At 39.2% G+C, this 14985-nt stretch overlaps 8 protein-coding genes across 8 annotated transcripts; 5 read left to right on the top strand and 3 right to left on the bottom strand. All coding sequences in view use genetic code 12, as the record gives it.

Moving 5' to 3' along the window:
• Window positions 1-821: 821 nt before the first annotated feature.
• SPAPADRAFT_61651 (uncharacterized protein) lies at window positions 822-3494 on the top strand (the record flags this gene model as incomplete). Its single annotated transcript, XM_007375791.1, has 1 exon — window positions 822-3494. The coding sequence occupies one exon, from the start codon at window positions 934-936 to the stop codon at window positions 2374-2376; it is 1443 nt and encodes a 480-aa protein (XP_007375853.1).
• Window positions 2565-4712, bottom strand: SPAPADRAFT_55986 (uncharacterized protein; the record flags this gene model as incomplete). The annotated part of the gene is made up of 1 exon (XM_007375790.1): window positions 2565-4712. One exon carries the CDS (start codon window positions 4710-4712, stop codon window positions 2565-2567), a length of 2148 nt encoding a protein of 715 aa, XP_007375852.1.
• A 391-nt stretch (window positions 4713-5103) lies between these two features.
• SPAPADRAFT_61649 (SDR family oxidoreductase) lies at window positions 5104-6199 on the top strand (the record flags this gene model as incomplete). Its single annotated transcript, XM_007375789.1, has 1 exon — window positions 5104-6199. The coding sequence occupies one exon, from the start codon at window positions 5142-5144 to the stop codon at window positions 5982-5984; it is 843 nt and encodes a 280-aa protein (XP_007375851.1).
• On the top strand, window positions 6166-7896 carry SPAPADRAFT_61645 (alpha-ketoacid dehydrogenase kinase family protein; the record flags this gene model as incomplete). Its single annotated transcript, XM_007375788.1, has 1 exon — window positions 6166-7896. The coding sequence occupies one exon, from the start codon at window positions 6187-6189 to the stop codon at window positions 7642-7644; it is 1458 nt and encodes a 485-aa protein (XP_007375850.1).
• Window positions 7897-7945: 49 nt separating this feature from the next.
• HPC2 (Hpc2p) lies at window positions 7946-9421 on the top strand (the record flags this gene model as incomplete). The annotated part of the gene is made up of 1 exon (XM_007375787.1): window positions 7946-9421. One exon carries the CDS (start codon window positions 7946-7948, stop codon window positions 9419-9421), a length of 1476 nt encoding a protein of 491 aa, XP_007375849.1.
• YBP1 (Ybp1p) lies at window positions 8886-11639 on the bottom strand (the record flags this gene model as incomplete). Its single annotated transcript, XM_007375786.1, has 1 exon — window positions 8886-11639. The coding sequence occupies one exon, from the start codon at window positions 11554-11556 to the stop codon at window positions 9475-9477; it is 2082 nt and encodes a 693-aa protein (XP_007375848.1).
• A 149-nt stretch (window positions 11640-11788) lies between these two features.
• Window positions 11789-12325, top strand: SPAPADRAFT_139378 (uncharacterized protein; the record flags this gene model as incomplete). Its single annotated transcript, XM_007375785.1, has 1 exon — window positions 11789-12325. The coding sequence occupies one exon, from the start codon at window positions 11789-11791 to the stop codon at window positions 12323-12325; it is 537 nt and encodes a 178-aa protein (XP_007375847.1).
• Window positions 12326-12337: 12 nt separating this feature from the next.
• SIM1 (SUN family protein) lies at window positions 12338-13876 on the bottom strand (the record flags this gene model as incomplete). The annotated part of the gene is made up of 1 exon (XM_007375784.1): window positions 12338-13876. One exon carries the CDS (start codon window positions 13728-13730, stop codon window positions 12597-12599), a length of 1134 nt encoding a protein of 377 aa, XP_007375846.1.
• Between the last annotated feature and the right edge of the window lie 1109 nt (window positions 13877-14985).

Raw genomic sequence — 14985 nt, 5'->3', positions numbered from 1 at the left:
AACACGCACCTCACCACCTTTGTTCTCTAGCCATCATATTTGAAGGGTGAATTGGCAGGTCCTTTTTTTTATTTTCATTTTTATTTTTATTTCACAAGGCTTTATTTTTTTGTTTCCAATTATCCGCATAAAAAATAATTTCCTATTATGTTATGACTACAAAAGTTTACCATGTTGACGGTGAGACAAAAGGGAATGCTATTTTCCAAACGTTGCACAAACCAGATATACACACTGTGTATTCTGCTTGGATTGTAAGCACCTCTCCCTCCGTACATAAATTCAATTGATAAGTAATCCAGCTGAGGTTCACAACCTATAAACAAATTTAACTATCAACCAAAAAAAAAATCAATCCAATGAAATTAAAACCTTTTTTTTTTTAAGTTTTTATTTTATTTATTTTTTTTTTTTTCAGAATTGGACGAGTGAGGGAAAATCAAAAAAAAAAAGAAGTGACCAAACTTTTCCGTCAAAGGTCTCCCCTATCTGTTCTCAAACTACCAACGAGCAATAAATTGCTTACTTGTGTATAATCTAGAAAATCTACTCTAACTACAAAATCTGAAATGTAATTACTCCGCATAGTGACGTGTACCTGTGAAGTTTTTTTTTTTATTTTTACGAAAATATTTATTGTTGAGATTTGAGCAACAAAATAACCATAAAAATAAAACTAAAAACAATAATTCCTTTTTTTTTTTCTTTGGACCACTAATATTTCTTTGGCTCATCAAAAAGAAAAAAATTTATTTTAGGTGATGTTTTTATTCTGCTCTTTTTTTTTTTTATATTTTTTTTTTCTCAACTTTTTTTTTTTTACTGTTCTGATAGTACAACTCCAGCACCAGGTTTGGTTAGTGATACACGGTCTGCTTAATCTATCAAGTCAGTTGAGTTTAACTTGAGGAAAGTGTCGAATAATCAAATAAGATGTACAACTACAGCAGTGCGTATCAAGGGTATAATTTGAACCCACCCACGTCAAACGCGGCCAGCAATAATGGCAATCTCCAAAACAACAACAATAACAATGGTAACAGCAATAATAATTCCAACGCCGGGACCAACCCTCAACAAGGACAAGGCGTAGGTGTAGGAGTTGTTCCATCAGCCACGAACCCTATGTTATCGGATAGAGGCAAGAATATTCGTCACAATATGTTGCAGAACACTGCGCCATACTATTCGCGGACTTCTCCAGTACCACCATTGAGCCACCAGATGCACCACCAACCACACACTAGCCACAGATCGGCATTGGGCACGGGGGTTCCCAACATGGGCTTGCCATCGGTCCAGCAGATCCGTCATATCCAACCACAACAAACCCAACACGCACAACAACAGGGACAAAATCAATCTCAAAATCAACAATATACCCAGTATCAACAACAACAACAACAACAACAAACCTCGCCTCAACCAACTACACAACAGATTTTTGCTTCCCAATTGACCAATGACCACCAACCTCAACAATTGGACCCAAGCCAACTTCTGGCTTTCACCCCTCAACAACAGCAACAATACCAACAGCTGATTATGCAACAACAATATTTGCAACAACACCAACAGCAGCAACACCAACAGCCACAAGTTGTCCAACCACAACAGGTTCAGCCTAGACAATACCTGACGGTGCAAATGCAACAAATCCACCAACAGGGACACATGCTGCTCCAACAACCTCAACAACAGCAACAACAACAGCAAGCTCCTACTGGATCGATCTCACCGGAACAACAACAACAACAGCCACCACAAAAGAAACCCAGAAAGCAACGTGTTACCAAGAAACAACTCGAACAACAAAAAGAACTTGAGCAAGAGCAAAGGAGACAACAACAGGAACAACAAGAATTGTTGAAAGTGCAACAACAGTACCAATTAACTGCTGATGGTAAGAAGAAGAGAGGACGTCCCAAGAAGTTGATCCATGATCCAACTACCAACACATTCATTGACTCTAGCCACCCACATTTCAAAGCATTGAACAAGACCATGAAGGAAGCTGCTGCCGCGACTGCCCATGTCGATGGTTCAAACGGAAACCTTGTACAAACTCAAAATTTGCAACAACAGCAACAACCACAACAACAACTGCCACCACAACAAACCCAACCTAAAAAGAAACAACGTCGTACTAATGACGCTGCAAGATCTGCCAAGAATGAAAACTTGTCGCCTTCGTTGTCGAGATTATTCAACCAACCACCTTCCATGCGAACATTAGACGATGAAGCCGTGCAGCAATTGCTTCAAAAGAAGGATAAGAGAGGAAGACCTAGAAAATTTCCTGTGGAAGAAACTGGTATTACCATTAAGGGAATTAGAGTTAATGGTAATGTCAAGCATAGAGTCCAAAAGAGTTGAATCCCAAAAAATACTTTTGCTGTATTATTAACATGAAGAAGATATCCTTGTCTATGTTTTGTTTTGCCTAATTTGTTCATTGTTAATTACATTTTGTTTATTTTTTAAAATCGTGTGATAATTAGTTAGTTTGTGTATGTCTTTGTTTCTTTACCTTTTGTACTTTATATATATATACCTACTTGTTTCTATATAATCTTATTCATGAACCGCCCAATGGCAATCATAGGTGCACAGAATGCCTTGATCATCATACACAAGGCATCAATTAACCGACTCAATTCAAACAAGATCCACATGAATATTCCCAATTCGAGAAATATCACCAAGGTTTGGGCTTGAGGAAACCATTCGCCCATGATATCAATGGGTGAGAACACACGCCTCATAATGTCAATTTTCTTGATCAAACTGACAAAGTTGGACACTACCGCAAGCGGTGTATGAGGGTCAAGGGTAAAGAATCTTCCTGCTAGCGACCGGGCATGGGTCATGGTTTGATACATTAATGGAAGTCTATGAACAGATGCCGCTTCTGAATCCGAATCAACATCATCCACTTCCATTGATGACAGCGATGTTGGCGGTGTTGGTTCGAGTTGTTTCGTTATTGGGTTATAGTAAAGTTCCTCAGCTATATCTTCATCTGAATTGTCACTATCACATTCAATGACAAATTCTTTACTTTCGACATCGTCGTCACCTTCTTCGTTGGAGTGGACGCTCTTGCTGTGAATACTCTTACTGTGGATACTCTTGCTGTGTATGCTCTTACTATGAACACTTTTTGCCTTTACACTTGCTGGTTTTAAAACCTTTTTCTTGTCGGTCTTGGCTAACTCGCCAGTCAACACATTTGCAACAGGTTGATTCCAATTTCCAAATATTATCTTGGAGTTCTTAGTGAATCCCTTGAGATTTTTCTTGATTATTCTCGTGTTCTTGGTGTATGGAGATTCCATGACCGGAGCAGGTTTGGGTTTGGGCTTAGGCGCTTCCTTTTCCTCTTTTTCCTTGTTGGGTTCAGTTGGTCTGTCGTATTTCACAAGAGAAAGAAGATAGTTCCAGCCAGGACTGAATTTGTCATCTGCTTTCTTGTGTTCTTCCTTCTTTTCCTCTTTCTTCTCTTCTTTCTTCTCCTCTTTCTTCTCTTCTTTCTTCTCCTCTTTCTTGTCTTCCTTCTTTTCCTCTTTCTCTTGGTCTTTTGCTTCTTCTTTTTTATCTTCTTTCTTGCCCTTTTTGGCAGCCTTCTCCTTCTCCTTAGCCTCTTTCTTTGCCGCCTTCTCTTTTTCTTTCTTCTCCTTCAATTCATGCTCAATTTCGTTCTGCTTGATGGCAAACTTATCAAAATCTCGACCCAACTCCTTCTTTGCCTTAGCAATTTTCTTTTTCCACGCCTTTTTCAAAGTTGAATTCTTCTTAATCATCTTTCTTTGCTCTTCATTCAAGAAAGTTTCCTGGTCGATAGACTCGATATCACTATCGTCATCTTCAACATCACTGACGAAAACTTCCTTAACGGGACTCTTTTTCTTCTTTTCTTTCGTCTTGTGATCATAGTAATTGTAGTCATTATAATCATCCTTTTTCAAAATTGTCTGAACATTCTTCAAGAATTTGTTCCCGTTTGCATTGGCGTCTCTCCCCTCAAACACCAAATCCATGGGGTTATACCGGTCCAATTTCTCATCCTTGTTGATAAACACATCCTTGAATGTCTTGTGGGAGTAAAGTCGTGGTTTCATATCTCCTGATGCTTTATCGTACTTTTTTTGTTGGTTGATGTAATAGTCTCCGTTCTTGTTGGGTCGCACTCGTGGTGGACGAGCAACATAGTGTATTTGTTGAACGGGGGAAAGAGGTTGGGGTTGGTAAGGATCGCGTCGGGACGGACGATACGGTACGTATTGTGGTTGGGTAGCTAAGTAATTGAGATGGGCGGGTGTGAGTTCTTCTGCTAGTCTGTCAGGGTCGTCTGATTCTTCTTCTGATTCTAGTTCGTCATCATCATCAGCAACAAACATTTCACTGGTTCCCAATGAGGAATCCGAGGAGTATGCAGATATGGTTGGACGCGATGACTTGGAAGATGATGGTGGAGATGACGACTGGCTATATAATGATGTTTTGGAGGGGACTCTTGGTTTTTCGGAGACGGCCCTGGACTTGGGAGACGATAGGATGGTTTTTATCTCTTCATCCCTGATGGAGTTATCTTCTATGTCATTGTGGTAGTACGACGAGTAGTATTGGTCATAGGGAATGTGTTGTCGTCTTTTGCTCATTTGCTGATTTAGATACAGCGACGTATAATATCCGGTACTGGTGACGTTCATTTCGGGAGAATTCACAAAGTTTATATGTAGGAGATAAGCTTTTTGCACAGGGTGGGTCGTATGACGAGCTTGATTCAAACGAGAATTTTTGTAAACAACAACTTTACAACGTTATTTATAAAAACAATTGATCCGATGCCGAAAAGCCTATCTGTTGGAATCACAATATGTAACTTGCAATTTATAATGTGCATGAGTTTCGTTTTCGTCTCGCATGGCTGGCTGATGGCTGCATTAGGTCGCAACCTGCAGGACAACCCCCCGCCTCCCCCTTTCCTCGGAGACACAAAAAATAAACAATTATCTTACTCCATTAGGTAAGACGTCGGCAGCCGCACAGACATAACCATGAAATTAAATGGCTTGGGTTAACTTGTTCAATCTTAGCCTCGTCGTTCCCAACCTACATGTACGTACATAACCATAGCGATGTCACCGATTAGATCTTACATCAATCCAGGAGTGGGCCTGTTGCCCACCCAACCACCAAAGTTAGCAATCAACGTGCTTGACTTATTCTCACTCAAGGGGAAAGTAGCCACCGTTACTGGCTCGTCCCAGGGGATAGGTTTAGCTGTAGCTGAAGCGTTTGCCCAGGCAGGGGCCGACATTGCCATCTGGTATAACTCGAATGCTGACGCTGTTGCCAAAGCAGATGAATTCGCCAAGAAATATGGTGTTCGTGCCAAGGCATACAAATGCCACATAGGCGTTGCTGCCGAGGTTGAGAAGGTGATTGGGGAAATTGAGCATGATTTCGGCACAATTGATATCTTTGTCGCCAATGCTGGTATTACCTGGACACAAGGTCCTGTTCTTGATGTTGACGGGTACGATACTTGGCAAGAATTGATTGATTTGAATTACAGTGGTGTTTATTACTGTGCTCATGCAGTGGGGAAAATCTTTAGAAAAAACGGCAAGGGATCCTTGATCTTCACCAGTTCAATTTCCGCCAGCATTGTTAATGTACCTCAATCACAGACGCCGTATAATGTCACCAAGGCTGCGGTTAAGCATTTGGCAAAATCGCTTGCTGTTGAATGGGCGCCTTTTGCAAGAGTGAATACTGTTTCTCCAGGTTATATTATTACTAGCATTACTGATTTCGTCGATCCCGAAACGAGAGAAAAATGGTGGCAGTTTACTCCTATGGGCAGAGAGGGAATTACCCAAGAAGTTGTTGGTGCATTCTTATACTTGGCATCTGATGCATCCACATATACTACTGGTAGTGACATTGTTGTTGACGGTGGATATACTTGTCCTTAGGTTAGAACATACATATATAGTCATCCTGCATGTAAAATCATTCGATAATTGTCCGTTGGACCGTATCTAAAAAAGATGAGTCGTGTGGAAACCAGCAGGATATCAAGTTATCGCCGCTTTCCACCACCCCTCTTTAAAATCAAAATCAGACAGCCTCATGAGACTTATCACCGTAGAGACTATAGTATACATAGAAACCTAAATGATAAATCGATCAACAAAATTAAGCACACGCCGAGCAGCATACAATGCTGGATTAATTCTAGCTTGTAGGTACCTGACCAACACCCCAATAACCCACCATTCTTATATCCACGGAGATTTTATGTCATCATACAGCAAAGAAGAAATCGCCAAACACTTAAAGAATCTCGGTCCATTTCCCACATACTCCAACATTCTAAACCCGCAACATTTCTATCAAAATCAAGTGTTGTTGGAATACCTGAAGAAACTCCCCCATCCCGTGTCGCTTCGACAATTGGCAGGGTATGGAAACACATTAACCAAGCAAAAAATCATAAACAGTGCCAATTTCGTTAGAATAGAAATTCCCATCAGATTAGCCATGAGAATTAGAGATTTGCAGACGTTGCCATTTGGGGTGGTTAATAATTTCCACTTGGCGCAAATTTACGAAAGTTACTACCATTCATTTAATGCGTTTCGAAAAATCTCCAAGATTGAAACAATTGAGCAAAATAACCGATTCTGCGAAACTGTATCTAAGTTGTTGGATGATCATGTTTTTAACTTGTCTCATTTGATGATGGGGGCATTGGAAGTTTCCATTGCCCAAAGTTTGCCTCAAGAGGATTTAGACAAGTTTATGAGTGTAATGTTACGATCAAGAATCAGTAGAAGAGTTATCGCCGAAGAACATTTATCACTTAGTGAAAACTACAATAAGAACCCATACGATAAGAAACCCCCACATTATCTCGGTGAAATTTTCAACCAATGTAATGCCGTGGACCATTTCAATATTGTCGCCAATATGGTTAAATCCTCCATGGCACCAAGTTTCCCAGAAATTGAACGATTACCCGATTTAGAGATCGATGGAGATTTAGACGCAACTTTCCAATTTATGGTGCCTCATTTACATTATATGTTGCATGAAATACTCCGAAACTCATTTGAAGCAACCATCAAGACTCATTCGAAGAAGACATCCAAGATTTTACCTCCCGTTAAGGTGACCATTGTTAACCTGGATAAGCATGTGTTGTTCAGAATTTCTGATCAAGGAGGAGGAATTGCTCATGATAAACTCAAAAAGATTTGGTCGTTTGGAAAGAGTCCCGACCAGGCCCGGAAAAGTTTGGCTAATTTCCACACTATACCGGGATTACAACTTTACTCCAACTTGAAGGTCACTGCTGCTGGGTCATCCATTGTAACTACCGAAGCTACAGATGCACTACACGCATCCTCACTTAGTGAACAAACTGGAAGAAAGAAGTCAACCTTAGAACATTTCATGGCTAGACCATATGAATTGTTCTTGGGTATGGGTCTTCCTATGTGTCACGTATACGTGGATTATTGGAATGGAGAGTTACTGATGAACTCACTAGAAGGATATGGATGCGATACCTCGTTGACTTTGAGTAAATTGGGATACCACAGTACCCAGACTCAATTGGATAGAGCGTGAGTGTTTCTTTTGTGTGTATGCGTGTGTGTCACAAGGCGCGCGCAAGTATGGCGTGTAAGTGCACAACGTACACTAAACTTTATACATAGAAATTGTAAATAAATTTCAACCGGCGAAAATCAAAATCTCATGGGAGGAAATATAGTGCGATTTTACTGTGACCAGGTAACGCTGGAAAATGGGCGAAGGCGAAAACATAACATTTCCCCTACACCACATATAGCTTTTCTATTACACTGCAAATATATATGTATATATATATACTAAAGTTGACTTCATAATAAGATAAAACACCAACAGAATGGCCCAGAGTAATGGCAATGTGCCTATATCTTCCTTGCTAGATTCAAATTCCAACCAGGAGGACAACAATAACAGTATGTCGGGTTCTGTACCGTTACTGCAACCTCAAGGCAAACAACCTACGACCAATTCTCATCCATCTAAAAACACATCATTGCTGAGTCTTGTATCACGATACCAAACCACATTCAACTTTTCAAGCACCCCGACCCCTGAACCCGAGGATGATGAACTTATTATACTAGACAAATTACCCACCCTTGCCAAAAAGAGTAAACCTCAATCCAAGAATGCATCAAATAAATCCAGTCCTAAACCACAGACAGCGGCAACTACATCTTCTTCACGACAGTCCTCATCGTTGCCGGTACTCATGCCTAAACCTTCCTCGGATCAACAGTCTAAGAATTTCAACTATAGTGACCAAATCAAGAAGTTCCAAACCAATATCCAATTTGGCCCTGCTGCCAGTACTTCTACAGGAGGTGCATTCCACAGCAAGACATCGATCAACTCAATCATCAACTTGGATGACGAATCAGACTCGCCCAAACCACAGACTCCTACACCCACACCGGCTGCTGCAACTGCTACAACGACCACTTCAGGCCCACCAAGAAAGAAACGTCCTCCTCCAAAGAAAGTAGCTTCTCCAAAAGCCGACTCGGTTTCAAAACCAAAGAAAAAGAGCCCAGAATCAACCACTCTGCTGGCACTTGCTAATGTCACCAGTGCTGCTCCCGCGCCAGTCAAGAAACCGTTGCATGCAGGTATGATCACAGAACGATCCCTGGTTAGTGCTGGTGCTGCCCCTGTTAAATTGGGAGCTCCTTCATTTGTCGATTTGTTGAACTCGGATCATGAGTCGGATAAGGTTGAAGAAATACAGAATGAGGTGAAGGAAGAGGATAAGACCAAGCTGGAGGATAAGACTAAACAGGAAGATAAGTCTAAGGAGAAGGAGAAGGAAAAGCCAGAACCTCCTATAATCGCATTAAATATCCCCTTACTTGACCCTAAGGACCCGAAACCAGGCAAAGCAGAAGTAGTAATCAATGTTTTACGATTAGCTGAGGAGAAGTATGGATGGTCTGTTGTTCATCCCAAGGCAAAATCAGCCATTGATATCATGGACGACATGATGGATGAAGACGACGAAGGAATGGATGATGATGACGAAGAAGATGTGATTGTCGATGAAGAGAAACTGGCACAGCCACCACCACCACCACCACCTGCTGCTGCTGCTGCCAAAGATAAGGAATTGACAGAACAACAACTAGTTAGACAACATGAAATCAGAATGATTCGTAAAGTTGGTAAATACGATTATGAAGATCCATTCATAGATGATGAGGAGTTGCAAATGGAAGAAGAAATCACCACTACCAAAGAAGGATTCTTTGTCTATTGGGGGCCGTTAGTTGATGACAGAAACATTTCCAACAAAAAAGGCTCTTCGAAAAAGCGATAAACAATAATACAATGTTATAGGATTATATATATACATACATACACAAAAAAAAGCTAATCTTTAAATCTTTCAATTGTAAGTTCAAGCATTCCAGCAGCATTAAATTCAAATTGGTTTGCCTCAGGGTTATTCTTGTGTTTTGTCTGGACGGCATCAATATTGTTTTCGACAACTCTAAGAACTCGGTCCAATTTGTCTTTATTCTCAAGCAATATCTTGTCCTTTTTCAAGACGATAAGTAAATTCAAGTATGCCGCCAACGTGGATAACGTAGCTGGATCAATAGAAACAGATTTGTCTTCGTTAGCAATAAATGTACTTGATTGGGCAAATAAAATCAAGGTTAGTAAATCATCAAGTCTTTCCTCGGTAAAAGTAAAAAATTTATGTGATTTCCCAGTTGATCTACGTGGCAACGGAGGTGGTACGATTGGTTTATCCTCTTTTTTGTCTCCATTTTGCTCCTTGTCATTTTCCCTATTCTTATCGTCCAAGGAAGCCTTCAGAAATTCCTCTTCAAGGTTATCCACCGGCTCAAACTTATCCTTAAGAAGAAGTTCCTTATATACCCCAATAACTGGAGCCTTTGTTGCTTCATAAGGACAATTTTCCAACGTGTCCTTAATGAATTCATACCCAGTATTCTCAGGAGCAAGACATAATATCTTGGATAACAACGTAAACAACATAAATCTATGGTTTGGTTGTTCTTTACAATGGATTATGGTAAACAAAATACTTTGCATGTAGAGCCTCAACAACAATTTAGGAATTGCGGCAAATTCAACCTCAGGTTTCTTACGTTTTAACCCAGTTTGATATATGGCATACCAGGACCAAAACACGGCAACATCAAATGCACCACGGTTGACAAAACTTGGCTGGACCATTTGCGGAATGAGTATTCTTAAACCCATGACGACGGCATCATAAATGGAAACATCAACATGGTCAAATGATTTCTTGGTACATACAACATGAGTGTGCAAGATCAATTCACCGATAATTGAATCATTTATACTTTTAGAGTCACTATCAATAATACTGGTGAATAGATTCTTTTGATAATCAACCACTAATCTTTCAAATATTTCACCACTCAAGTCATCCTCATCGGTATCATCTTTAAATTCAAACTCTTTGAAAATAGCATTAGAATCAGCGATAAACTTTTTAAAGTCATCACGCAAGGGGATGTCATAGGAATAAGCCAATTCTACAAGACGATCATATAAAACTGGATCGATTTGAAAGTGGAATGTGAGTTTGGATTTCTTGCTCTTGTTTTGTAACCAACTGAACATATCAATGGAATAACCTTCAGCGCCAAGCTTGCTGGTGTACGACACCAACTGGGTCAAAAACCCAGTCAACAATTTCCGCTGTAAGTATTCCTCATCCTCTGTAATTTTGGCTAATTCTTCTTTGGTTAATTCTGGATCAATTTGATCTGGTAATGGCGGGTTTATATAATTTCTAGCAAAACTATAAGCCCGTTTCAAAATAAAGTGGGCATTAGTAGCAGACCATTGTCCCCTGACCAAATTGACATAAGCTAAGTTTATATACGAAGTTACCGTCATGGATAAGAACCTGGAAGGATACAATGTTTGAATTCTCTTGAGACATGCATCAATCAATTCAAAAATACAATACAACTTGATATCAAAAAAGTTTTCTTGAAATTCAGGTTTGATAGTTGATGGACTATCAGTAACTTTAATAGTTGATAATAATTCACAGCACTTTAAAAACAATTCTTTGGGATTACCATGGCGGGCCAAACACTCAAACAGTTTCAAGATCTTGTATACGCAAGGAGAGTTTCTTATCCCTTTATTAAACTGATAATCGGAGTCGACATAGGGAAGTAACAAGCTGGGCAAATCCCATCCAATTTTGTATGTCAAGTCAGGGTGTTCTTGTAAAATATCCAAGATAGACTGCAATAACTTTTCCTTTTCCTCATTGGTATATTTCAGGGGTTCACTTAAATAGATATCCAAGAGGGTACTATAGGACAAGTAATCCTTAGTGGCAATAGCATCGCGACAGCCAGCTTCCAAGTTTTCTAATACCTTTTCAAACACAAAGGGTTCAATGGTTGTATCGCTTGACACATCAGTTTCAGACATTGTGGGTAAAGCGGGACCTTCTTCGATTTGTTAAACTATATTGGTGAGTAGGTAAAAAGAAATTGACACAGAATAAAAGACGTGAAGAATTGTGAGTAATTTCTGGATGGAACTTTTTTTTTTTGCCTGTTTTGTTTAGTGGGGAGGGGGGGACCCGCAAAGTGTAGAAAGGATAAGGTACCACCGAAGTAAGTTAAACATAAAAAGTCTAAATAAACGTACCTCAAACTTAATGTCTACTACATTGCATTCAGAATCAGACGATTCTTCTTCATATTCCTCTTCAGAGTATGAGGAGCAAATAGACGATGATAAACTTCAACCAAAGATACCGTTGTCTACGTCTGTGTTTCTTGAGAAACTACCTAAGGAGCAATACCAACAATTGAACAAGACGATACTAGATCATGAGAACCAAGAATTACAACCGTCAACATCAAAGCAAGATCAGGCCCGCCCGGATTTGGTATCTCCACGGCAACATACACAACCTGACTCAGCACAAATACAAAAGATAACCATTAGATTCCAATCAATTGGATCTACACCATCAATCAATCCTAAAGTATTTAAAATATCATCCTCACAAACAATATCTACATTACTGAGGTTTCTATCTCAACGGTTAAAACACAAAGGCTTGTTGTACTTGTATGTTCAAAATTCATTTCTGCCTAATCCAGATGAAACAATTGGTGATTTGTTTAATCTGTTTAAGACGAACAACGAATTGATAATTAGTTACTGTTACTCTGTTGCATTTGGTTAAAAAGATAATTTTAAAAGTAATTTTCAAATTGAAGTATACAAATATAAATACAAATCTATCTAATTGGTATCAAGAAATCTAGAAAAATGAACTGGCGATCAAAAGTTGATCTTAACTAATATATAGATGTATTAGTATGTACAATAGCAAACCAGCAAAACGCATCCAAAGAAAAAGTATAATAAACCCAAACAGAAAAAGAGATCAAACTAAACAAAAAAAAAATTTTTTTAATATCAAAAAGCAATTGTTCTAAGATTCAAAAAGGTACTTAGTAGAAAACAAACTTGGCGTTACCGGAGTTAACAGTAACAGTACATCCATCAGAGCCAGCACCATTGTATTGGCCGTTTTCATACTGACAACTACCGTTAACGTCGTCACCAACGATCTTGATATTATAGTTTGGTTGATCCTTATTGTTTGGGTTTGGAATCAAAGATAAGTAAGTCTTGCCACCAGTAGTACCAGCACCAAGAACGACTGGGGCCCAGTTACCAACACCGGAACCATCAGTACCCCAGATACAACCATCTTCAACAGAAACACCAGCATTGTTAACATAGTATTGAGTAGAAGTCTTACCACCGTTCCAAGTGTAGTAAGTATCGGAGTCAACAACGGAGACTGGAGCACTACCACCAGCAGATAATAAGGTTGGAATGTTCATGTTTTCAGAACCTGGGTAATCAGTTCTACAGATGGCAACATCCTTGGAAATTTCAGATTCAAAGTTAACATTGTTGGCACCCCATTCACACAAGTAGTCAGAGTCTGGGTTAGATCTGTATAACTTACCACCCTTACATAATAAACCACCAACGGAAATACCAGAAGCTGGTTGGGAAGATGGCCATTGGGTCTTGGACATACCGGCTTGACAACCGTAAGAACAGTAGAATCCATCGGAACAAGTGGAAGAAGTGTCACCATTGGCATTCATAATAGTGGACCAACCACCGGTTAAACCAGAAATCCAATCAATGGCAATAACACCTTGACCGGTTGGAACAGAAGAACAGTCGTAAACACCATCTTCAAACTTTTGGTTTGGACCAGAAAAGGACTTCAAGTCACCTTGGATACCACCTTGGGAAGAAGATGAAGAAGATGAAGAAGATGAAGAAGGAGCTGAGGATGGGGCAGCAGCGGACTTAGTTGGAGAGGCAGCTTGGGTAGTTTCAGCTGGAGTGGCAACAGCAGTAGAAGTTGCAACAGAGTCAGCAGAGTTGGTGGCTGGAGCTTGTGGGGCAGCAATGGTGTTACCTTGAGAGTCAACGTAAACAATCTTGGTGACAATATCTCTCTTTTCAGCGTGTTCATGATGTTGGTGGTGTTGATGTTGCATTGGAGCTGCTAAAGCAGTGGTGGCAACAGCTAATAAAGCAATAGTAGAATATTTCATTGTTCAAAACTTTTTGATTTAATATAAAACGAGTAGTAGTAGTAGTTGGAAATAGTAGTTTAAGGAAAGACTATAGTTGGTGAAAACTTAATAAACACACGAAAATAAAAAGGAATGTAGATGTGTGGGTAAAAAATCAAATTGTTTTGGCAACAATTATATCCCAGATCAATCGAGTTTTGGGACTGACTATGTTTATATAATATGTGGGATGTTGTTGTTTTAGGCTGTAAAAAAAAATTTCTGCAAAGATGTGTGAAGTGGTAAATAATAATGGCAAAGTGTAAACAAAAAAAAATTTAATATTATTTTTTTAATTAATTGCTATAAAAAATATTAGCGCAATAATAGTTCAATGCAGGATTGTATTTCTTTTCTTTCTCTCTTCATTGTTAATCTTCTTTAATTGGTCTCAAAGTGGACGTTTTTGATTCCTCAATTCTAAAGTGCGTCCAGATTCGGAAACCTGCATAAATCTCATTTATCTAAATTGAGTGAAATTATATTGTTCTCAAGGCACATGAAATTGGCTTTTGGTTGCACCAAAGTCAAACATTCCGAAGTAAGTAAACATTGTGTCAGCTCCAATTGGCAACGAAAGGAGGTTATAAGATGACGTATGCCAGTTTGTGAGATCTTGTGGACTTTACTAATAAGATTATCTACACAAACTAATCCCTTTGAACACAACACACAAAACTTTTTCCGCGGGCTGTGTTCACTTTACAACATATAGTTAGTCAATCAGATTAGAGATTGTACAGATCGCACATGAAACCCTGCATCAACGGGCGCAACCCGTGCAGGAAAAACAAAAAAAAAGATCATGGATCAATTTTACTGCAGTTCTAGGTCTAGATAGGTCGTGTCAGTGCTAAGTACTACCTAATTAGGAATTCGGAAGAATACAACTTAAAAAGAGTTTGTGATTTTTTTTTGTTTCGTTGGCTGTGTAAATCTACCCACAGCAAGCAACAAATTTCATGTCGTTCTGAAACAACGTCGCGAAAATTGAGCTATAGCAATATGTGGTTCGTGTCAGCTATGTGGTATATTCGATCAATGCCTGGTTACCACTATTGCCATTTGATTGTATAAGCATTTTTTTTTTTCTCAAGAATTCTTGGAACCAATGGTTAGACAATTTTTGGCTACTCTTTTCTTTTTTCCCACTATTGTTTTTTAGAGACTGCACATACTAAGTTCTAGACCTTTTTTGAAAAAGTGGGAGCGCTTAAATTAAGCTTAATATTAT

This window comes from Spathaspora passalidarum (genome assembly GCF_000223485.1).
Source record: "Spathaspora passalidarum NRRL Y-27907 unplaced genomic scaffold SPAPAscaffold_4, whole genome shotgun sequence".
NCBI lineage: Eukaryota > Fungi > Ascomycota > Pichiomycetes > Serinales > Debaryomycetaceae > Spathaspora > Spathaspora passalidarum.
The sequence above is the reverse complement of the archived record's forward strand: the minus strand, read 5'-3'. Positions and strand labels throughout refer to the sequence as shown.